Here is a 25072-nt window from a genome sequence, read left to right as displayed (position 1 = left end):
ATGAGAACAGAAATCGTGCTCTGGCGGCACAGCGGCAGCAGGAGGCCCCATTAGCTAAAGTGGTGCTTCAGGTTAAGAACAGTTTCAGGTTAAGAACAGAAACGAATTAAGTACTTAACCCGAGGTACCACTGTACCTTGTTGACCTTATGTAAATGATGCAGGTCCCTTCCCCCAATAATATTCTCAGAAGAACTAAATAAGATGTCATGAACCATGTTTGGGGTTAGTGTTGGTGAAGAGCAAGGAATAGGTGTAAATGTTAGCAGCCCATATGGTAATATTTTGGAACCTCTGTAAAAATCTGGAATCCTTTGGGCAGCTTTTAGCCCAGTGCAATTCTGTTTGAGTTTTCTGGGAAATTCCCAATGAAAATAGCCACATATGTGAAGCGTGAAAGAGTGAAAGCAAACAGAGCAGGAAGGACAGAGGCAGTTGAGAAATTGGGGAAGTATTTTCTACTTCGTTTGCATAATTCTGTGCCAAAAGAAAAGGCTGATTGTGTGCATGTTGCAACAGGGTTAGAGGGGGAAGTGATTGGTGAAGTGAGAAGAAAAAGCTTAAGCAAGGCCATTCCTTGGCACAATCAGGAGAAGCTAAGTGGATGTAGCAGAGACTAAGAGGCAACCAGGCAGAATCCGTTTGCAAAGGGTGTCAACCCTTTGCAAGGCTCGGTAACGATGCCGCATTTGCTGAGCTATACTGCTCTGCTTCTGCTATGGATATGTTGCTCTGCGCAGAAGGGTAAGTAGTTGAATTTTAAACCGATGCAGAAAATAGATCTCAATGTTCAAACAATGTGGTTGATGCATCTGTATTTTACTTCTCTAAGGCTGCAATCCTAAATACTACTAATTCATTGGGATTTGGCTAGAAGAGTTGTACGAGTTCCAGATTCATTCCTTTCAGATTTCCATTGCGCAGTTAAAGATGTGAGTGGTTTGACTCAGCTGTAGTTTCAGGGATGCTTGAGAAGAGAGCTGTGCAGTGTGACCCTAAACACGTTTATTCAGAAGTATGTCCCACTAATTTCAATGGGTCAGTGGCGTAGCGTGGGTTGTCAGCACCCGGGGCAAGGCAAGTAATTTGCGCCCCCTAACCTGTGGATTTGCGCCCCCTAACTCTAACCCCCAGATGTTGCGCCCGGTGCGGCCGGGCCCCCCTGCACCCCCCACGCTACGCCACTGCAATGGGTTTTTCTCTCATGTAATTGTTCTTACCATCTTATCAAGGTGGGAGTTCTACTAGCATTCTAACCCACCCTTCCTCCAGAGCATCAGAAATGAAGACTTGGACCATATTAAGAGGCACTTTTGTGTGCATGCGTGGTGATGCTTGAGCCTCAGCTGTAAACCAGTTAGGAGTAAGTTCCGTTGAACACTCTGGATTGCAGCTGCAACTTCTGAGTAGACTGCAAATTCTACATTGTTAGTATGTACGAAATGGTAGAACCACCCAGCTGAAAATACTCCATATTAAGTAGAAACCAATTTTCCATCTCACTGAACTTTGAGAGTGTGTGTTGTTATGCACAACTGAAGTGTGAACAGAAAACAAGGAGGCTAAAAGCAGGTATATGGATCCAAGAAATTTAGCATAAACATAGAAGGGGAGAGGGTTTTGCATATTCATTTGCTTTGCAAAAAAGAAGAAGAAGAGGTGCATTTGATGTCATTGCTGAGGTTTTGTCTGCATAGGTATGATGACATAGGGCAGCATTTCTGCACCTTGAATGGTTGTATCAAAGAAGACATTCTTGTAGATGTAGCTTGTTATGGTTGGGGACTGCATTTGCTGAAAGGTGGAGAAGCAAATGGTACAACATATTGGAAATGTGGCTTAACACCAGCAGACTAATGTATGTATGGTGGTCATGCCCTGGTATATTCACCTTTTTTTGGATCCAGTTAAAGAGAGGCATTAATAAAGCAACAAAATGCTAAATTTGTGAAAGAATTGTGCTTTTCTTTTTTTGGGAAAACAAAATGCAAGCTTAAAATCAGTACTCATATCCGTTCCGTTACATTGCAATAACAGTGTCTCTTTTATATTTGTAGCGCACAATTTCACATGTAAATTGTATTTGTTATAAGAAAGCTACAGTTCTATGTACTAGCGGTGGGGAACATTTTGCCCTGTAACCCTGGGAAGCCACTATCAGTCAGTGTGGCCAGTGTTTCACAAACTTGGGTCCCTTGCTGTTGTTGGACTACAACTCCCATCATCCTTAGCTAGCAGGACCAGTGGTCAGGGATGATGGGAGTTGTAGTCCAACAACAGCAGGGGACTTAAGCTTGAGAAACACTGATGTCAACAATACTGAGCTAGATCGAACTACGACAGCTTACTATTCCATATTGTGTTAGAGTATTTTTCTTTAAAAAAGTATGCAAGCAGAAAAATATTTAGCAAGTATCTATTGCCACAGTTATTTCTAAAAATTAGTTACGATCCACCTTCTTAGCAATGAATGCTTATTCTGTGCATTCTTTAATAGCCCATCTTCAAAATATTTCTGTGTCACCGTGCACTTTGTATCACCTTGAGATGTTCTAACTAATTATTTTAGGGCTTATTGGTCACTATCTTAATGGGTACAAAATATTGATCAGATGCCATAGCTGCTATTATGCACTATGCAATGAACATGTATGTCCCAAAGCAGGGGATATGGTTAGGATGGGGGATAACCTTAGAAAAAATATTGTTTTGGCAAGCAAATTCCAGCTGGTCACTAATGTTTGGAAGTATTTCTCATACAATGTGACCCCCCCCCCACACACACACACTACACTGTGGTTTTTCACTGCCCCCACAGTTGGGGCCCACTCAAGTTATTGCCTGAGGTACAGCAGAAAATGGCATCTCTCCATAGTACCTAAGGCCAGTAAAGTTATTTTAGCATTGTATAAAAAAACCATAAACACTCTCCTCTACTCTGGGAAGGAAAATGGAACAACAATAAATTAAATAACTAACCATTTGCTACCTTTTCGTCGTGCCCAGTATTAGCCAGCACACTGTGCCAGACAATGGTGGTTACTGTGGGCATAGAGGGCCACTTTTGCATGTATTATGTGGCTGTTGCGTAGTCAGTGCTTGAAACCTTGTGAGCATCACTGGGTAGCCATTTTTGACAGCATTCCCATGGCAACTGTAATGTGTGAACCAGTCCTAATTTGTGCACTCTGCCTCCAACCTCTCTCTCTCTCTCTCTCTCTCTCTCTCTCTCTCTCTCTCTCTCTCTCTCTCTCACACACACACACACACACACACACACACACACACCACCAGCTAGAATATTCAGATCTTGCCTTGTAAATACCCTTATATTGCCACGAACTGCAAACCTCGATTGGAAGTCGACATTGGGCAAGAATGTAGTTAATCATTAGTTACGAGAGAGTCAGGCTATGCTCCTTTTTGTTAGTGCTCAAGTCCAATTCTTCATGCTGTGCTCCCAGGTATAATAGAACAAATAATATTGTAGACTTCCGTTTATATCTGTTGCTCATCGGATATTCTTGTGGGTGGTAATGGGGAAATAAGTGAGTATTTATGAGATAAGAATTCTTCGTCTGCACTGTTGATCAGGATTCCTGTTTAGATTAAAATAACCAGGAACAGCAATCTTTTCCATGCTGTCAAATCGCAAAGAGTTGTTGCTGATAACTGTTTCGAAAACCATTCTTCACCCAGAATGTTTTCTAACATGTTCTGAAATGTTTCTATTATATAAAGGCAAAGGAAGGCATGCATGTTTGGGGATCTTTTTGAAAAGCAATATTCATACATTTAAAATCTGAAAAGAAGCTGAAAGCCCATAGCTGTTATACTTCTAATGCTATTAGCCAGCAGGGCTGCATGCTATGCAAGAGCACTTAGCAGGAGCTAAGCTGAAATTCCTTAGGACACTTTTTTTTGAGAGAAATTTCTGAGACCCTCCCCCCCACCTTTCCCCGCCTCAACTCCTGGCAGAAAAAGAAGGCACCCCCACAACCAAATTTCCTCTGAATATTCTTCACCCTATTTTTGTGGCAACTTTCACACAGAAGGCAAAAATTGTGGGTGGGTTGTCGACACCATTGCCTCTGCTCCTGTTTAATAATAATAATAATAATAATAATAATAATAATAATAATAATAATAATAATAATTTATTTATACCCCGCCCATCTGGCTGAGTTTCCCCAGCCACTCTGCGCAGCTCCCAATCAAATGTTAAAAACAGTACAGCATTAAATATTAAAAACTTCCCTGAACAGGGCTGCCTTCAGATGTCTTTTAAAGATAGAATAGTTGCTTATTTCCTTCACATCTGAAGGGAGGGTGTTCCACAGGGTGGGCGCCACTACCGAGAAGGCCCTCTGTCTGGTTCCCTGTAACCTCACTTCTCGCAATGAGGGAACCACCAGAAGGCCCTCGGCGCTGGATCTCAGTGGGGCTGAACGATGGGGGTGGAGACACTCCTTCAGGTATACAGGACCGAGGCCATTTAGGGCTTTAAAGGTCAGCACCAACGCTTTGAATTGTGCTCGGAAACGTACTGGGAGCCAATGCAGATCTCTCAGGACCAGTGTTATGTAGTCCCGGCGGCCAGTCCCAGTCACCAGTCTAGTTGCCGCATTCTGGATTAATTGCAGTTTCCGAGTCACCTTCAAAGGTAGCCCCACGTGGAGCACATTGCAGTAGTCCAAGCGGGAGATAACTAGAGCATGCACTACTCTGGCGAGACAGTCTGCGGGCAGGTAGAGTCTTAGCCTGCTTACCAAGTGGAGCTGATAGACAGCCACCCTGGACACAGAATTAACCTGCGCCTCTGTGGTTTAAAGTGACCACAATGAGAAGCCTAAGATAGAAAGGAAGGAAAACATTGTGCTACTGCTAACAGTGAGTCTCACTCCTATTAGAGCTGACTCCTGTTGGAAAATGTCTTCTCCCTGTGATGAAATTTGCTGAAGTGGCCCTTCCGTCTTCTTCAGCCACAACTGAAGTGGAGAATTCCAAGAGACAATTTGTACAGGGCTCTAAATTATAATGTGAGCCTGTGAGGCCCAGCAAACTAGGGGTCTCTCTCTCTCTCTCTCTCTCTCTCTCTCTCTCTCTCTCTCTCTCTCTCTGTATGTCACTGTATAAAATTGCCTCTTCCTTCTCTCCACTACTCCCCTGCTATCACATCATTAAGTCTGTGGTGCAAGTATGGGAACACTTCTCATGTGTACATGCCCCGAAGCCCAGTCCCTTTGGTTCTTAAGAGCTGCTGTAGGCAAAGGAAGTGTTTGCCCTGAGGGGAATGGGAGAGAGCTGTCGAACCAGCTGCTGTTGGTAAAAAGGCATTTCTAGCCCCCAAGGCTACCTGAGCCTCCAGTGGCAGAACTGGATGCAGAAGCACCCCACACAAACTGCAAGTCCCTTCACAGGGAGTGTGACCGCATTCAAGGTAGGCAACTGACCAATTTCTCAGATATAGGAATGACTCACCCACAGTGCCAGGATTCAAGCTCAGCTTGTTTTCCCGCATCTATTTCACCACTGTGTCCTGGCAGTGGTCCAGGGACTTTGCAGCCTCTCCTGATTCAGATGTTATGGAGAAATAGAACTGAGTGTCATCTGCATACTGAGGGCATCTAACCCCAAAACTCCTAATGACTGCTCCCAATGGCTTCATGTAGATATTAAATAGCACTGGAGTGTAATAGTTCCATATAACACCGGTCCTGAAAGACCTACATTGGCTCTCAGTACGGTTCCAAGCACAATTCAAAGTGTTGGTGCTGACCTTTAAAGCCCTAAATAGCCTTGGCCCAGTATACCTGAAGGGGTGTCTCCACCGCCATCGTTCAGCCCAGACACTGAGGTCCAGCACCGAGGGCCTTCTGGCGGTTCCCTCACTGCGAGATATGAGGTCACAGGGAACCAGGCAGAGGGCCTTCTCAGTGGTGGCACCCTCCCTGTGGAATGCCCTCCCTTCAGATATCAAGGAAACAAACAACTATCTGACTTTTAGAAGACATCTGAAGGCAGTCCTGTTTAGGGAAGTTTTTTATGTTTGATGTGTTATTGTGTTTTTAATAATCTGTTGGGAGCCATATAAGTAATAAATTATTATTATTATTATTATTATTATTATTATTATTATTATTATTATTATTATATCCCCTGCGGCACCCCATAAAGTAGCCACCAGGGGCCCAAAAGCTATGCTACACTCTAGACTTGGTCCTAAAGGTAGTATTGGAAGCACTGCCATACCCCAATTCCCATTCCCCAGAGTTGGTTCAAGAGGATGTCATGGTCTATGGTCTCAAACACGGATGACTGATCCAGAAGCTGGAACAAGGTAATAATCCCCTTGTCCCACTCTCTGCAGAAAGGTCATGCATCAGTTTGACCGAAATGGTGGCCAGGTCTGAGCCCAGATTGGAATGGATCTAAATAATCTTTGTCCTCCAAGAATGCTTGGGGCTGCCCCACCACGGTCCTCTCCACCCCCAGCCCTAAAAGGTTTCACCCCCTGTTCCTGGGACTCCTCATGAAGGAGCTGTCCCTGAAGGAAGAACTGTGAGGGCCTCCTTCCACCTGCCTTGCTCTACCCTCTAGTCTCTGCTTCTCAATGTGTATTGTATTATTTTTATGTAGTGTGGCTTGCCACTGTTTTATTGATTATAGTTTAGATATTTATTGTTACTGCTGAGTGGATTTCTGCTTAACTTTTATATGTTGATATTATTATTTTATACTATTCTAAAGATTGTTGAATGTTACTTTTTTGATGTAGGTTGCCTATTTTAAAGTTGTTTTATTATCACATTTTTGTATTGCATTAGATTGTTATAAGATGCACATTTTTTGTTTCTTCAGCTTGTAAACCGCCTTAAGTACTGTAAGATAGAAAGACGGTATACAAATTAAAAATGATGATGATGATGGGCCAACTGCATTGCAGGGGATTAGACTAGATGACTCTGGGGTCCCCGTCAAACTCTACAGTTCTATGGACAGGGGTCTAGGGGGCACGTGGTCGGACACATTGCCTTGACTACATCAGCTGATTGCATAAGGTGAAACTGACCCTGCAAAGCATCCTCGATAACAGCACTGCATACTCTATTGGCCCGAATATAAGACCCGCTTCAGGGTGGCAGTGCTAGGAGGCAGGCGCACTCACTTCCCAATATAAGCCACACTTTAACTTTTCACAGTCGGAATTTGGAAACAAAAAGTGTGGCTTATATTCGGGCCAATATGATATTTCAACCGGAACTTCAGCAAGTGCAGAGTCACGATCACTCCAAAGCTGAGTGACTTAATCCTCCAAGTGGGCAGCCAGTTGGTCGCAGTAGGTCTTTGGGGGATCCACAGATTCCTCCCCTACACAACACATTCCTTTACAGGCTGCTTGTGAGCTTTCAGTGGGATATCACTGGCTGCTGTTGGATGCAATGCATTCGTGCAAACAGCCCCATAGGAAAGATTCCCATCTGCCTTGCACTTTAAACACTATTGATTGCCTGCAGAATGGAATTTGGGCATTCTCAGATCATGCCCGGAGGTGTAGCGGTGTTAGTCTCTTGCAGCAAAAACAGCAAAGAGTCTTCTGGTGACTGGATAGCTCAGTTGGTTAGAGCATGGTGCTGGTCACACCAAGGTTGCAGGTTCGGTCCCCATATGGGACAGCTGCATATTCTGGCATTGCAGAGGGTTGGACCAGATGATCCTCAGAGTCCCTTCCATCTCTACTATTCTATGACTCTAACTTAAAGTAGAGCATTTATAATGCCATGTGCCTTTGCAGACTGAAGTCCATCAAATTCATGAAGTGTCATTGAGTCGCATGGTTTGTTGGGGAGAGGTGGACCTGTAAATAGTGAGGTTGGAGGCAAAATGGTGATGATGATGATGCTATTGGCCAGGACAATTTGCAAAAAATAATTACTCACATGATTTCTCAAATCATGAAAAAGTTGGAGACTTCTTTTTTTTTTACAGAGAAATATCCGCATATCAAACAAAAGAAACAAATCTTGAAAAATAAGTAGAAGAAAACAAGTTTGAATGGGTCTTTCATAGTCTTTAATCAGACAGTGCACCCTTTGGATAGTATGACTGCACCCTCTAGTGGGAGCCATAATACTATATAAAATCCAACTGCACACTTGAAAAAGAGAGAGCTGAATCTGTTTTCAATAATAGTCTGAGGCTGTGCTCCAGTGACTACAAATGTAGTATTAAGTCAGATGAATCAGTTTCTTCTTTTTTCAAATTCTTTTTATTAATTTTCACTTAAATAACCAAAAAGAAAAACGAAAAATGAAAAAACAGTTACAACCATTACATAAAACCCCAAAAACACAAAAAGAAAATTAAGTAAATATCTGAGCATAACAGAAAAATAGCAACCATTTCCCATTACAATTCTTTGTCTTCTCATTTATCTCTTTATATCTTTAAATACTTAAATCGTTCCTTTGTACACCTATTGACTTCCATCCCTCCCAGTTTCAGGCTTCTTAATATAAGTAATTTATTTCTCTTGCAGTTAATAATTATAATGGTTTACACATCGTAAGATCTATATCAGTCCTGCTGTAGTTTTTATGTTCTTATAGTTCCCTTCAATGTAAGTCATAAATTTGTTCCAATCATTAATAAACTTTGTATTTTTTTGGTTTCTAATTTTTTGTGTCATTTTTGCAAGTTCTACAAATTCAAATAACTTTGTTTGCCAATCTCTAATTGCTGGGGTACTTTGACTTTTCCAATTTTGGGCAATTAATAATCTAGCGGCAGCTGTGGCATACTGAAATAATGTCTTATCTTCTTTTTTAATTTTGTCCCCAATTATTCCTAGTAGAAAGGCCTCTAGTCTTTTGGGGAATGTATATTTGAGTATTTTTTTTAACTCATTATAAATATATTCCCAGTATTTCTTCATTACATCGCATGTCCACCACATGTGGAAAAAGTTACCCTCTTTAATTTTACACTTCCAGCAAAACTTATTACCTGTTTTAGATGAATCAGTTTCATTCCTAAGCCACTAAGCTCACGTAGCCTTGTGTAGGATCATGCCGTTCAGTTAATTGATTGGCAGAGCAATCTGAATTGCCTTGCACTAGTCTGGTTTTGTATGGGATGTTAGGGGAGGAAAAGTACCTCTAGTAGGTGGCAATCATGCCTGTTCTGGGGTAGTTTGACCATAGTTGGTCTCCACCCTGCACTCAGCTCTCACCTGTGGCTCCTAGAATAAGACAAGCTCTAATGGATTGAGTGGATGAGGCCAACAGTGGGTCCAATGGTCATGAAGGTGATTTCTGCACGTCCTGCAGAAAGAAGTGAGGGGCAATGAAGTTTGTCTAGGACAGCGGTTCTCAACCTGTGGGTCCCCAGATGTTTTTGGACTACAACTCCCATCTTCCATAGGTAGCAAGGCCAGAGCTCAGGGATGATGGGAGTTGTAGTCCAACAACATCTGGGGACCCACAGGTTGAGAACCGCTGGTCTAGGAGAAGGAAGTCTCTGATCCTAAACCTCCACTGCCTTGTGGGATATCTTCAGGAGAGGAAAAGGCTAAGCAGTAAACACTACACGAATCCGGAGTAGAGCCCCTAATTTGGTTGAATGGCACCTTGTACACCTCCTTCCGGCAACTCCTGCAGCCAAGTTGGTGCTAAAAGTATTGCTCTGTTTTCCTTTGGACCACATCAGCATGGCTAGTCTCAGCAGCCCAGGCTTGCACACCACAGAGGTCACTTCAGTGCTGCTAATGTAGCAATCTAACTTCTCCCCCCAGAAGCAGACTCCATTGTCTCTTGAGACAGAAGGATGCCAACAACCGTCTGGTTGTACATGGGCCACCCCCTTTAAAATAACACCAGTATCACTTCATGAGCACAGAGCTCCTCCTTCCACCTGTCATCATTAACCAAATTTTAATTCACTAATGTATCAATTCCATAAAGTTCACTATTCATCAAGTCATTAAAGAGAATGTATTGAACTTGAAACTTGAATCCAAACAAACAAAATGTAATTGTCGGTGTTATCTCAGTTCTTGATTACTTTTATATAGAGTTTAGAGGGAAAGTTTCAGGCTTCTAAAAGCAATACCTCTAACCAGAATTTAAAGCTTTTAATCATTCTTCTATTACTATTTCTCCTTCTTTCTGTGCCACATTTCCACAGAATTGTGGCCCAAATGGCTTACAACATATCAGATGAACAATCACCATTCAAAACAGATAGCTAGATAAAGAGAAACAATTAGAAATAATACCAACATCAATAATAAAAAAGATCAATCTGTACAACATTGTGTAAAACAATGCAAATGATTGCTTCAATGAAACAATATTGCATAAAACAATACAAGTAAACTAATCTAATTTAATGTCTTAAATCTGATGAAGAAACACCCACACCTCTTGACTTCACATCCATTAACAGCAGCTCTTCAGTTGAACACCACTCAAGGTATCTAAAAGCCTTTCTGCAATCTGTTTCACATGTTAATCCCAGCCGTGCACTGCTCTGGTTTCGCCAGAAGCGGCTTAGTCATGCTGGCCACATGACCCGGAAAAAGTGTCTGCATACAAACATTGGCTCCCTCGGCCAGTAAAGCGAGGTGAGCCCCGCAACCCCAGAGTCGTTCACGACTGGACTTAACTGTCAGGGGTCCTTTATTGCATTGCATCTAACTGGGTGGGGTGTAGGTCTAAGAAACTTAATTCTTCACTAAATCTCCCTGAAGAACACTCCTGGAACAACCTTTTTAGACTCAAATTCTCTTGATCAATATTAACCCGTTATCACTGTCACCTTCCCAGGTAAGGTATTCAAGTGATTAGCGTCCTTGCTGAATTAGTGTGCTACTGGATAAGACCAGTATTTTGTGAGAATCCCAGCAACGGGGTATTCTGAACACTTTCCACTGATGGACAGCAACATACTTTCTGTTCAAACCTGACTTATAGTACAATGAAGGGAGGTTAGGTAGCAATCACAGTTACGAAGCCAGCGTTTTCATTGCTTTATTCATTGGAATCCTCAGTTCTTGCTCTTTTTTCTTCAGATACTTTAAATGTTAGTGTACAGGACCTGGAAGTCATGCTTGATTGATGCTTCCCCCCCCCCCATCACTTGTATCTAGGTGGAAATGACTGTGGACCACCGCCAAGAAGAGACCGTGAAGAACTTGCAAAATTACCAGGCAAACCATCCTATTCCCATGGGGAAGAAGTAATCTACAACTGCCGGCCTGGATATATAAAACTTGGGCGCCTTAGATTTCAGTGCAATGATGGAGAATGGGTGCAATCTGTACCACATGTAGAATGCAGAAGTAAGTAAAAGCACAACTTTGCAGAATTCAGAATCACAGGCAATTGAAATATTTTGAGCAGTTAATTTTTTCCTCTTTGTGATAATCATTGGGATGACTCATATTTTTTTTTAGCATTCTAACAGAGACCACAAGGTTCTAGTTCAGTTTGTAGGCACTATCTCTTTTTTTTTATTTGACATTTGGATTCCATTATTTGTTTCCACTCAGAGAGGTGGAGAAATATTATCATTTTCCTTTTTAACTGAAAGCTGAATACTGCCTACACTACTTCTCTTCTCCTTCTCCTTTGGTGATCACTCATAGCCAAGTAAGATTGTCTTCCATAAATTCTGGGTCCACATGTTCTTCCACAGTGGGGACATAGGTTTCTGGGTGGGAGTTGATCACAGTGAGGGTTTGCCAAGCGTGCCTTCCTCTTAGTGCGTTTCACTCTTTCGTCCTAAGTTTGAGTGTCTTCAAAGCCAATGACACCTTTGGGAAAGGCTGTTCTCCAATTGGAGCGCTTGCCAGCCAGTGTTTCCCAGCTGTCGGTGTTTATACTACATTTTTTAAGATTTGCCTTGAGAGAGTCTTTGAACGTCTTTTGTTGACCACCAGCATTACGCTTTCCATTTCTAAGTTTGGAATAGAGTAGTTGCTTTGGAAGATGAGATTCAGGTATCTGCACAACATGACCAGTCCAACAAAGTTGATGTTGAAGAATCATTGCACACACAAACACGGACACACACGGAAGCTGAGGGCCAAATACAATGTTATGAAGAAAAGTTGTTTGCCACCACAAACAGCTCCGTATCTCCCTGGTTATGACTTCTAAAAGAACTTAAGACTTCCACCCCAATTTTTCTACAGGAGGCACCTGGTGAATCAGAGCAGGAGTGGGGGAATTTTGAGCTCAGCGATGTTGCATGTCTTCTATTTCTTCATGGAGAGACAAGGAGATGCAAGGCTATTCTTCACAACCTCATATATTCCTCCTAACATTGCATGGTTCTCAAATGCCATGTTTTTCTAACCAGAAGTGTTATAATGCATTACATTTCACTTTTTTTAATTTCCAGAAAAGCCATGCGGACATCCTGGAGATATTCAGTCTGGCTCTTTTGATATTGTTAATGAAAATGAATTTGTCTTTGGTGCTCGTGTTGTGTATCGATGTGATGATGGGTAAGTTACCCCCCCCCTCCTTCAGATATTTAATCATGGTATTATTTTAAGAGCAGGTGCTTTATGATTAAAAACTCTACTGATTTAAAAAAACTCATTTTTTTAATTAAAAATAGAACATCAGCTGTATATTATCTTCTTAAATGGGTGGTTGTGGTTCGAGGACCCGACCCCCGCGAAGTAAAATGAAGACACAGGGACACGTGATATAAGGTTAATGGGCTAGAAAAGGCCACAACTTTATTGATTACAGCAATGAAAAGATATTGGCTTAGGCATTGGATCGCGAAACAAGTGGGTTTATTCACCAGGGGTTCATTTTTGTTTTTTGTTTTTTAAGATGTTGCCAGCAAGAGCAGCCTCAATCACACAGGATATCCAGGCAGGATTAAAGCAACAACTCGCCAAAGAGCAAGGAGGGAATTAAAGTAAAGGAGTAAGGGGGGGATTAAAATAAAGGAGTATGGGGGCAATTAAAGTAACGAAGTAAGGGGTAGTAAGGGGGGAATTAAAGTAAAGGAGAAAGGTAAAAGTAAGGGGGGGTAAAGCAAAGGTAAAGAGTAATGCAAAAATAAAGGTAAAGCAAAGGAGTAATTAAAGGGCAAGACTTCCCTTTCTCAGAAGTCTGCTTCAAAGTTAGCTCCACGTGACTCGCACAGGACGACAAAGAGAAATGAGGCCGGGGAAAAGGCTGGCACTGCAGCATAAAGGCTGCTGGACATGCCCCCCCCCCCATGGCACCTGGTTGGACGGCCACCGGGGGGGGGTGAGTGCCAGCCAGGTGAGCTGGAGGCAGGGGCAACGCCCCCTGCAGGAGCGGTGTTCGGGCTCCCGTCCACAACCACTCCCCTCTCTTTCAGGGAGGAGAGTCTTTGTACTTGGGTGCCTGACTGCTCTTGGGCTAAGGCACCCATTTCACCGCAAAGTATGTCAGTCAGAAGAAAACAAGTGGCTGCAAATTAGTTTTGTCAACTTTGCCTGGTGTGCAAGCTACAGCTGTTCCTGAATATTCGTGTCATCCCTAGAAACAACTAGAAAATGTTCTTTCTTTTTCAAAAGCCTCATCATGTTTCGAAGTACTATTACAGAAACTGATCCACTCATGTAATTCTATAGTTTTAAAAAAAATCAGCTTATTTTTTAAAAAAATCTTCCAGGTACAAGATGCTCAGTCATACAAATTACCGTGATTGCCGTGCAGATGGATGGAGCAATGATGTCCCTCATTGTGAAGGTAAGTGGACCTTCAGAGATCTGAAATTCAGAGTACATCGGAATTGTCTAAGGTTCTATAAGGTTAAAAAGGTAAAGGGACCCCTGACCATTAGGTCCAGTCGTGACCGACTCTGGGGTTGCGGCGCTCATCTCACTTTATTGGCAGAGGGAGCCGGCGTACAGCTTCCGGGTCATGTGGCCAGCATGACTAAGCCACTTATGGCGAACCAGAGCACTGCACGGAAACGCCATTTACCTTCCCGCTGGAGCGGTACCTATTTATCTACTTGCACTTTGACGTGCTTTCGAACTGCTAGGTGGGCAGGAGCAGGGACCGAGCAACGGGAGCTCACCCCGTCGCGGAGATTCAAACTGCCAACCTTCTGATCAGCAAGTCCTAGGCTCTGTGGTTTAACCCACAGCACCACCCACGTCCCCGTTCTATAAGGTAGCTTCCACCAATTCTTTTATTCCCTTTCTCCTTTGTTTTGAAGGCTGGGGAACTCAGAGGAGCTTTCCAGGGTGCTGCAACCCTCTGTGTATATCTGGATGTTCTTTCTAGGTGTGTAGGGGGACTGAATCTGAGCCTTTGTCCTTTAATTGTTTTACTTGGAGCAAGAAGCATTTCTCTTTTGTTCACACAGCTCCCAGGATTCCATAGTGTTATAAGTTTGTTGGTGCCAGACCACCATAATCTCCAGGCTGAGCAAGTGTTAGAATTCAATGAAGGCTTGGGATGTTAAAACTGGGTTCCAGAGCCATGTGTATTAGGCTGTATGCTAGACTCTTCTAATCCCCTGGAATCAGCAAGTGTTCAAAGCTAGTTAAATTCAGCTAGCCTCCTGTGCTGAGATGGGCCATTACGACAACAAAGGTCAAAGGAACTCATTGTGAGATGGCAAATGGTTGGGGCCTCTCCCTCAAAAGATAAAGCCACAGAGCTTAGGTTAGAAAGGTTAGAGTTAGGTGTTATGTGATGAAGAAGCAGAAGAGCAGGATGGAGAGCACAATATTTGATGCCTGTTTGAATCCAAAGTTGTGTCTATGGGAGACGCAAGACCCCTTTGGGTGTTGATGCTGTGAATCCCTCCATCATAGACTAAGGTTCTATGTATGTGTAAATAAACCATATATCACAAAACAGCACAGTCACCCCTGTGTCCCATTCTCAAATTGTGAGAAGCTATTAATATTGGTCTACTTTTTTGTGGAGGAATAGTTTCTTCTTTGCTAATGGAAACATTGATATAGCTAGCGATTCATACTGTAGATATTGAAGATTTACTGGTTTTAAAAGGAATGTTTGGCTGCTGTGATAGCCAACGCTTTAGGCTATAGACTGTATGTTATGGCCAATGGCAAAGATAAGAAAAACTGAACAGACAATCTTGTGTGTATTAAATCCACACACAGCCAGGTTTAATTTTGATAGATCTGCTCAATAATTCAGTCTGGGCCAGGCTTCCTGTTCCCTGTGTGCCAAGGGGTAGATGCCTCTCCCAACACAGTGGAGAGAGACAGATGGAAATAATCAGAAAATGATGGGGGAATTGCATTTTCTGCATTCCTCTTCAGCTGATAAATAGTACACTTGAATGTCTTCTGTTGAGTACATTCGTACCTTGGATCCCAAATGCCCTGGAACACTTCTGAACACCACAAACCCGGAAGTGTTTGTTCCAGTTTGCGAACGTTCTTTTGGAACCTGAATGTCTGACGGGGCTTCCGGGGCTTCTGATTGGGGCAGGAACTTTCTGCAGCCAATCAGAAGCTGCAATTTGGTTTTTGAATGTTTTGGAAGTTGAATGGCCTTCCGGAATGGATCCCATTTGACTTCCAAGGTACAACTGTATTATGGTTGTAGTAATTATGCTACTCATTTGCTACTGTTTTTCTTGATCACCTTCAAAAAATATATTGCTAAACTTTGCATGACGTTGTTATTTGTTTTATAGTGACGAAGTGTTTCCCAGTAAAAGCACCAGAAAATGGAAGAATCCTTATGACTGGAGTACAAGACTTAGACCAGGAATTTCTGTTTGGCCAAGTGTTACGATTTGAATGCTCCGGAAGTTTCAAAATCCAGGGATCTGAACAAATCTTTTGCACAGCTCATGGAAACTGGAGTGACGATGTACCAAGATGTGTAGGTTAGTTGAGAGGAGGGGATAAAACGAACAATCAAAAGTAGCAGAAGATATATAAAAGCTCAGTGCTTAAAGCCCCTTTTGCATGCCAAAAATTATCACCAGAGAGTTTGTATAAAATAATAGGGCTGTTCATTTAAAATTAGATCCATCAATTCCATACCCTCCAACATTTCTCTGATAAAAATAGGGATGTTCCGTTTCATAATGTTAATTTTACTATTTATACCCCACATATCTTATTGGGTTGCCCCAGACACCCTGGGCAGCTTCCAACATATATAAAAACACAATAACATTTTAAAAACTATACAGGATTAGCTAAAGATGGCTTGGGGGGTCAGATAACTCCATACCCTCCAACATTTCTCTGATGAAAATAAGGACATCCTAAGGAAAAGTGGGACATTCCAGGATCAAATCAGAAACCAAGATGGCTTCTCTAAATCAGGGGCATCCCTGGGAAATAGGAACATCCCTGGGAAATAGGGTCTGCAGTTGCCCTTAGCTTTACCTAAGTAAATCAATGATTTAATGAGTCTTTGAATTCATTGATGGTGTGTTAACATGTGTCCCTTATCACATGTGATGTTCATATGTACACGTGCCATCAATGGAAGCATGTCTTGTGATACTTGGGGGTCAGAAGATGGTTCACCATGGGGACACTTTCTTCTTTACAGTTACAGGGGGAGATTGGCAGTAGAGGTACAAAACCGAGGCTTATACATATTTATCACAGAACAATAAGCAAGTGTGCAACTGCCTATAACTATGACCATAGAGTGGAGCCTGGAGCGAAAGAGAGGGAGGTGGGGAAAGCTACTGTCATGTTATAAAGCAAGAAGAGGTTGCTAGGAATCTGGCACACTGTAATAGAGACCTAGATTTAATGGAACAACCCTGACATGTAAATTAAAAGGATTTTGTACATGCATAGGTTCCTTTGAGCCTGACATGGTGTGGTTTCCAAAGCAAGCACCTTGGATTCTCCTGGACCTTCTCAGTTCATTGAAAAATAGCTTTAAAGGGGAGGTGTGAGGCTTCCTGTCCTCTCTAGGTACCTGAGTAGAATGGAAGTAAATGACAAAGATGGAGGAGAGGCAAGGGTAAAAGGTAGAGAAAAAGGTGAGGGGAAAGCTGAACCGGGCTGGAGCAATTTTGATGAGGTCCCATAAAGACTGAATGAAGATTGAACAATGGGGGCACTCTTAAATGCTTTATTTCCTTAAAAGGTGGGGGGATGTTACTTGACACAACAGACAAGCCATCTACAAAAAAGAGGTAGGGTATTTTAAGCTTCCTGTCACAGCTGCTTGAGCACATTGTTCTCAGCCATTGGTGCTGAGTGAAAAAGTAAGAGATGAGTGTTGTTATTTAGTCGTTTAGTCGTGTCCGACTCTTCGTGACCCCATGGACCAGAGCACGCCAGTCACTCCTGTCTTCCACTGCCTCCCGCAGTTTGGTCAAACTCATGCTGGTAGCTTTGAGAACACTATCCAACCATCTCGTCCTCTGTCGTCCCCTTCTCCTTGTGCCCTCCATCTTTCCCAACAGAGAATACACACACACACACACACACACACACACACACACATAGTGACAAATTGTCAGCAAATGTTGGCTAACATTGTATGGCAGTTTGCCTAATATACACATTTTTGCAAAGCCATTTCCCTCTACATAATGCATTTTTGTATGCTATTTTCCAAATATGTATGTATTTTAATCCACACAGTACCCTAGCATATGCACCTTTCTACACATCAGTTGGCCAGAGAACTGCATTGCAAAATTCAGTGCAGTGAGAATTTTGAAGGATGTCTGTGTTTTGGTTTCTGAATTGTTTTGCGAAGGCAAATAACATTCATGTTCAAATACAGATTCACCTTCAAATATTGATAGGATCGATTCATATTTAAGCTGCTAGGAAAGGTTGTTAAAAGAGAAAAAAGTGGTGTGTCACTGTGATTCCTAAAGATTCTTTCAACACCTAGGAAACATATGGAAGCTGTTGAGAATATTTTATGTCACTGGACTTGAATTTAGTTCACTCCTGAATGAGAATAATGACTTCAGTTCTGCATTTATCCTGCTCTCGCGCGTGATTATGTGACTCCTTCTGAGTTCTGGCACCTTAGAAATGGGAATACAGTGAATGGTTCATGGAAGAAACTTTTTAGAAACATTGCATTACATCTCTTTTTGTTACAAGTTAACACCTCATTTCCTAATACAGAAATTTTGTTTGTATTTTGCGATAGAAATTACTTGCCAAGAAGAAAACATCGATCATGGATATATACTAAACCCAAAGAAACTTTACAAAGAGGGGGACCGAGTGCACTTCTCATGTTCTAATGGGTACAAGCATGCTGATAGATCGGATGCTACATGCACTCGGAATGGGTGGAGTTCAAGACTTGCGTGCATAGGTTCGTATGTTTCCAGTTCCTAGAGCTGTCGTCGTTTCAGTGTAACCCTGTGCAGGCTTACTTTGAAGTAAGCCCATTCTGTTGCACAGATCTCTCAGGGAATTGTGCACAAGACTGCAATTTTAGTCAAGTGGATTGGATTAGATGATTTAAAATAGATCAGAAGGTTGTCCTTGGTGAATCGGGACAATGATTTTTACACCTTTAAAACTATGCCATTTTGTGTTTTATACCAGTATTTATTTATTCCTCACTTACATCTTGCATATAGGAGGGAATGCTTCTACAGTGGTGTCCGGAAAGGCACCTAATAATAATAATAATAATAATAATAATAATAATAATAATAATATACCACCCAATAATCCAGAGGTTTATGACAGCAGCAAGGGAAGAGAGGAACATCTAGAATGGCAGTGGCATGTTGCAGCACTGTGCCTATATTATTTTAAAGGGACTAATAATTCGGTGATCCAAGAACAGAATACATGTGCTTTTGTTCCTTTTCAACTTTTGTTCCTTTTCAACAAAATACATATTGCTAATCAAGTAAATTTTCTTTAGCAAGTTCCGCTGATTCTGGTTTTGCAATCTTTTGCTAAGGTGTTTAGATGTGATTTTTAATCTGTTCTTATTCTACTGTTATTTTATCTTTTTGAAAGTTTAAAATTATTATTATTGTTTACTTTCTTTTTTTGTAAATTTATTTGGGTTTTTCAAATTAAATTTTACAATAACATATCAACATACAATATAGAAACAAGATTCCATAGAATCTCCTGGACTTCCCTCAACCCCGTTGTGGGTCCTATTGTTAGTCCTTTCCTCCTGCATCTTTTATAATAATCCAGATCTTTTGCATCTCCATTATGTCCAAAATTCACCATTAAACTGCAAGTGTTATTCCAACCTGACTAACAATTTTAGGTGTTTACAATGGTTTTTAAGATATAAATTTCCCCCTTTCCTTATTAAGACTTTGGTCTTTGAAATTATTGCTTTTCTATCTTATTGAAAAATTTATTAATATTTCATAAATCACTTTGTTTGTTTTTAACAAATAATAAATACGTTCTCATACTGATGTACTGAATTATATCTAGCCAGGGAAAGAGTTTGTTGCTTGATCTGTTGTTGACCAAGTGTCCTCCTTGTATTCCTCCATAGAAATTGTCTGCTCCCCACCCCAAGTAGAAAATGGCGACTTCCATCCTAAGCAGAGTCACTATGACTATCAAGACACAATCGAAACACAATGTGAGCCTGGCTATCAGCTTCAGAACCGCCAATCCCCTTCCATGTGTACAGAGACGGGGTGGTCTCCTCCTCCGATATGTATTCGTAAGTAGCTTTCTCTTTGCAGTTTCAAAACACGAACAACTAGCATTCAATGCATCCAACTTTGTAGTTTATGAATTATATGCCCATCACGATGATAGTTGAGGTGTGTGTGAAGGAAGAGCCAAGAACCTCTACCTATTGCTCTATTACTGGAGGTGAGGGGCTGTGCATGGAGGCACATGGGGTCCCTTGGACGGAGGCTGGGTTATTCACAGTCAGAGTAAGGGCTCAGATTTTTGCCCACTGAAATGTTGTTCCCAAGTACAAAGTTTTATTGCCGTCATTCACAAATATATCGGACAAAATAATAATAATGATAATAATTTATTATTTACACCCCGCCCATCTGGCTGAGTTTCCCCAGCCACTCTGGGCAGCTCCCAATCAAGTATTAAAAACAATAAAGCATTAAATATTTAAAACTTCCCTGAACAGGGCTGCCTTCAGATGTCTTTTAAAGATAGGATTGCTACTTATTTCCTTCACATCTGAAGGGAGGGTGTTCCACACGGTGGGTGCCACTACCGAGAAGGCCCTCTGTCTGGTTCCCTGTAACCTCACTTCTCACGATGAGGGAACCGCCAGAAGGCCCTTGGCACTGGATCTCAGTGTCCGGGCTGGACGATGAGGGTGGAGACGCGCCTTCAGATATACAGAAATAGGGATGCAGGCACATCTGACTGAATGTCTGCATAGGCTCGAGCTTTTTGCAAATATTTGATTTCAATGCTTGCTAAAATATCGGAGTTCCCCGCACTATTACCCTATGTCCTTGTTCTAAGGGTCAAAAGCTTATCTCTGGGCTGGAGAAGACTGTGGTCTTCAAGCCCCAGCAAACTGTCCTTCCTCAGCTCTGACTGTTCCTGGCAGCAAACGTGGGTCTGGGGACCACCTGCATCTTCTGCCACAGTCATCCATTTCTGTTTTCATACACAGACCAAAGAGGGAAACCCAGATAATATTCAGACACTGATACACTTGAGCCAAATGTGCATCCTCCCATTAAACCAGCCAGCCAAGGAAAATAGCAAGTGGAACATCCTGTTTATTTATGTTTGGCTTAACCTTTTTCTCATCTTCTCCAAAGCAAAGAACTGTGACTATATTCGGATTGAGAATGGACAACTATCTGATTCCTACGAACGCTGGAAAGACTACTATTTTCCAAGAAGGGTGGGACAAACAGTTGACTATAGTTGCAGTTATGGTTTTCTACCAAGAAATAAAGAAGATTGGGGTAGAAGTTCATGCACCAAATTAGGCTGGAGTCCAGAACCAAAATGCTTCAGTAAGTTAACATTTCCCTTGTATTCTCAACTTTGATGAGAAATGGAAACGACAAAATATGCCTCTTCCGAAAGATGTGGAAGGAAAATGTGTAACTTGGTTAAACAGTGAGTAGTCAGAGTGGAAAACTTTAAAATTTAATATAAAAATGTCTTCATATGGCACTAAAAATATAATAAGCTGAGTACCAGGTTGACCCATTTGGTATTGGCGATTGTGTTCAATATGTGGGGGGGGGGCTGATGGAAAGGCTTTCTGTGTGAGCACCACCCCCTGATATCAGTGGAAGATCTTGGCCTTTGGGCAGGTGGCTATGGACGTATGGGTGGTGTCAGGGAACTGACATCTAAAGCGCCGGAGGCGCAAAGGCTCACTGAGGGTGAGAGAGCAGTAGCAGCGGAAGAGGGAACCAGTAGAGGGCGAGCAAGAACTCCAAGGGAAAGTGAGTCGGAGGGATGGCTCAGAGACGCTTCAAGCGAAACCAGTGGGGAGGTCTCAGGACCTCCTATAGGGACACCCACACCTCGACGGAAACTGTCACGCCGAGAGGCCAGACGACGTGTTTCCGTTAAGGAGCTTTTATGTTGGAAACGTTTCCGAAAGCAGCCACTTTCGGATTCTACTAGTGATTGACGCAGCCATGCTGGAGGGGCTCCGTCACAGGCAGAGGTTTGAAAGCCTGATCAAACTCTGAGGGACTTGCATTTTACGCACAAGCAGCTCATCGTCCCATCACAGCAATCCGAAAGTCTCCGAAAGCCAGCTTGTGCAGGGAGAAGCATCATGAGCAATCCAGCCGGAACCGGGGAAGCAGGAGCAGCTGGAGGAGGTCCAAGCCTGGAAGAAAGGTACAGGGCGTTGGAGATCCAGTTGGCGCTGCAAACGGCGAGGCTTGAGGAGAGGAGGGCTCAGGATGCAGAAAAGGGAAAGGAGAAAACCACCCCGCTCGCCAGAAAGGTACCAGGATTGGTGCAGAAATTCGGGGGGGATCCCAGGAACTATCATGCCTTTAGAACAGAGATGCAATACGCTCTAAACTTGCAGTTTGATGACTTCCCCGATGAGGAATCGCGAGTGGCGTATGTGATTGGCCATCTCGAATCCGGGGCGAAAGATTGGGTTAGACCCCTGATGGCAGCGAATAATGAGATCTTAAAGGACACGAGGAAGTTTTTTCGTGCCATGGACCTGATGTTTTCCAGCGATATTGAGCAGGGGGTGGTGCGAAGGCAGTTAATGGCTTGCCAGCAAGGAAGCAGATCTGTCCGTGAGTACTGGACTGAATTTACCATGTTGATTCACAAATTGGGGTGGGACCTATCGGCGGAGCCCATCCAAATGCTTTTCGAAGAGGGGCTTTCTTCAACCGTCAAAGATGAGCTTTCCCGGGGCCCCAGGGCGGAGTCTATGGACCAGTTAACCAAATCTGCGCTGGCCATAGGAGCGCGCCAGGAGGCGAGGGCTATGGAAAAGCGGGAAGGGAAAGGAGACCGTTGGAGGGAGTTCCGCATTCCAGACATTCCAGAGCCACCTTTCCCGCCGGCAGAGCCGATGGAAGTTGGAACAGCGCGGGCGCGCGCAGTTTCAAATCCCAGTGAAGGGCGGAAAAAGGAGGGAAAGAGCGCCAAGAGATGTTATCTCTGCCAACAGCCAGGGCACTTTGCCAGAGTTTGCCCACAAAGAAAGGAATGGCAAGGGATGGCAGGAGCTGTTGGGGGAAAGGAAGAGGAAGGCAAGGAGCAAGTAAAAGCCAACGCCTGGCTGCCACCGTTGGGGCACAGCAGCCAGGCCAAAGAGCAATGAAAGTGCCCATGCCAGAACCCCCCAGACCCGCTTTAGTGATAGAGGTGTTACTAGAACTGCCAAACGGACACCCACTAAAGGTCAAGGCGCTTTTGGATTCAGGCAGCTCCTGTAATTTCATGAGTAAGGAGTTTGCAGCTGAGCACCAGATACAGACTATCCCTTTAAGTAACCCCTTGCAGGTGACTACGATTGACGGCAGAGAGCTGTTGGGGGGAGAAGTTAGCCAACAGACTGTCCCGATGATAATGAGAGTGGCAAGGCACACCGAACAGATAGCGTTTAATGTGGCCATCCTGGGAGGAGCGCCCATCATTTTGGGGATGAGCTGGCTGGCGCTACACGATCCGCTAGTGGGCTGGCATCAGAGGGTGGTCTCCTTTGGGTCAGCGCATTGCCTAGAACACTGCAAGGAGGGGAAGGTTTCGGGAGGAGACAGAGTCACCCTAGCGGGGATGGAAGTGATGGACAAAGGGAAGGTGCCCCCGCAATACGCAGATCTGAGCAACGTATTCAGCGAAAGGGAAGCAGACAAACTGCCACCGCATAGACCCTTTGACTGTCAAATCAACCTACTCCCAGGGGCCCAACTCCCAGTAGGCAAGCTGTACGCCATGTCAGACAGGGAGATGCAGGAGCTGAGGGAGTTCATTGACAAAAACTTGAAGCGAGGTTTCATCAGAGAGTCCCGAGCGGTGGGGGGCAGCCCAGTGTTCTTTGTGGACAAAAAGAACACAGACAAACCGAGACTGGTGTGTGACTTCAGGGCCCTCAATGCAGTGTCGGAGCCCCTGGCTTTCCCTATGCCCCGAATTGATGACATTTTGACCAGAGTAAGGAAGGGAAAGATTTTTACAAAACTGGACCTGCGGGGGGCGTACAATCTGATACGCATAAGGAAGGGAGATGAATGGAAGACCACCATGTTTACCCCGTTGGGAGCCTTTGAATACCTCGTTATGCCCTTCGGTCTACAAGGGGGCTCCGCGTGTTTTCAAGCTTTTATAAACCACGTTCTGGGACCTTTGCTCTACAAGAATTGTGTGGCCTTTTTAGACGACGTGTTGGTGTATTCGGAAAATGAGGAACAGCATGTGAGGGACGTTCGAGAAGTGTTGGGCAGGCTGCAAGCCAACCAGCTGTGGGTGAAACTGGAGAAGTGCCAGTTTCATACCAAGGAGGTGGAATTCCTGGGGTACCGCTTGTCAGACAAGGGATTGGCCATGGATCCAGGCAAGGTCCAAGCGGTACTGGAATGGAAGACACCGAAGACCAAGAAGGACGTGCAAAGATTCTTGGGATTTGGGAACTTTTATCGGAAGTTCATCAAGAACTTTGCCCACTTGACGGCGCCCATCACCGACTGTCTCAGCAGCAAGAAGAAATTTGTTTGGACGGCAGAGGCGGATCGAGCCTTTGAAGAACTGAAAAGGGCTTTCGCCTCGGAAGAACAACTTCTGCATGTGGATTTACGAAAACCCATGAGAGTGGAAACAGATGCATCCGACCGGGCGGTAGGGGCGGTCCTTCTTCAACCGGGGAGGAGTGCGTCGGAGTGGAGACCGTGTGCCTTCTTCTCGCGGAAGCTGAATAAGTCCGAGAGGAATTACACGGTGTATGACAGGGAACTACTTGCCATTCACGAAGCATTCCGGAGGTGGAGACATTTATTAATTGGGGCACAACACAAGGTGCAAGTGTGCACCGACCACAAAAATTTAGAGTATTGGAGAACAGCTCGAGTGCTCAACCAACGACAAGTGAGATGGGCACAGGAATTCTCCAAATTTAACTTTGAGATTTGTTATGTGCCAGGCCCAGAAAACGTCAGGGCGGACGCGCTCTCACGCAAACCAGAATATTGGGAAGGGGAGGGGGTGATCGAAGAGAGACATGTCATCCCGGAGGACCGCTGGGTGTGTGGGGCGGCGATGGTGGGGCAACGAGAACTGGTGGAGGAAACGGAAAATGATGAATATGCCCAGGATAAGCTCAGAGGTCTCAGGGGGGAGGGCGAGAGCCCCGGAGGTTTTGAGGAAAGAAATGGGGCATTGTATTACAAAGGGGCACTGTATATACCCGAAGGTGAATTGAGGGGGAGAGTACTCAAGCAGTTGCATGATAGCCCCACGGTGGGACATTTTGGGCAACACAAGACCATGTGGTTGGTTACCAGGGAATTTTGGTGGCCTAAGGTGAGGGAAGATGTAAGGGAGTATGTAAGAGGGTGTGACCAATGTCAGCGAGCCAAAGGGGAAAGAAGGGCGCCGGCAGGGTTATTAGAACCTTTACCCACACCAGAACGGCCTTGGGAAGCGATATCAATAGATTTTA

General features: G+C 43.7%; 1 protein-coding gene across 5 annotated transcripts in view; it reads left to right on the top strand.

The window, feature by feature from the left end:
- The first annotated feature begins 556 nt into the window (after positions 1 to 556).
- Positions 557 to 25072, top strand: part of CFH (complement factor H) — a 66468-nt gene continuing 41952 nt past the window's right edge. For 3 of the 5 annotated variants that reach the window (XM_081914806.1, XM_081914805.1, XM_081914804.1), the window contains exons 1-8: positions 559 to 743; positions 11149 to 11340; positions 12405 to 12510; positions 13668 to 13744; positions 15681 to 15875; positions 18137 to 18307; positions 19475 to 19648; positions 20736 to 20936. In XM_081914806.1, coding sequence (XP_081770932.1) covers positions 680 to 743; positions 11149 to 11340; positions 12405 to 12510; positions 13668 to 13744; positions 15681 to 15875; positions 18137 to 18307; positions 19475 to 19648; positions 20736 to 20936 — 1180 coding nt within the window. In that variant the 5' untranslated portion in view covers positions 559 to 679. Of the gene's footprint in view, positions 744 to 11148; positions 11341 to 12404; positions 12511 to 13667; positions 13745 to 15680; positions 15876 to 18136; positions 18308 to 19474; positions 19649 to 20735; positions 20937 to 25072 lie in introns of all 5 variants that reach the window. The other 2 variants (XM_081914808.1, XM_081914807.1) reach the window with 2 other exon arrangements.

The sequence above is a fragment of the Podarcis melisellensis genome, assembly GCF_964234715.1.
Source record: "Podarcis melisellensis genome assembly, chromosome: 6".
In the NCBI taxonomy this organism is placed as follows: domain Eukaryota; kingdom Metazoa; phylum Chordata; class Lepidosauria; order Squamata; family Lacertidae; genus Podarcis; species Podarcis melisellensis.
Note: the sequence above shows the minus strand (reverse complement) of the source record. Positions and strands in the feature narration are given on the sequence as shown.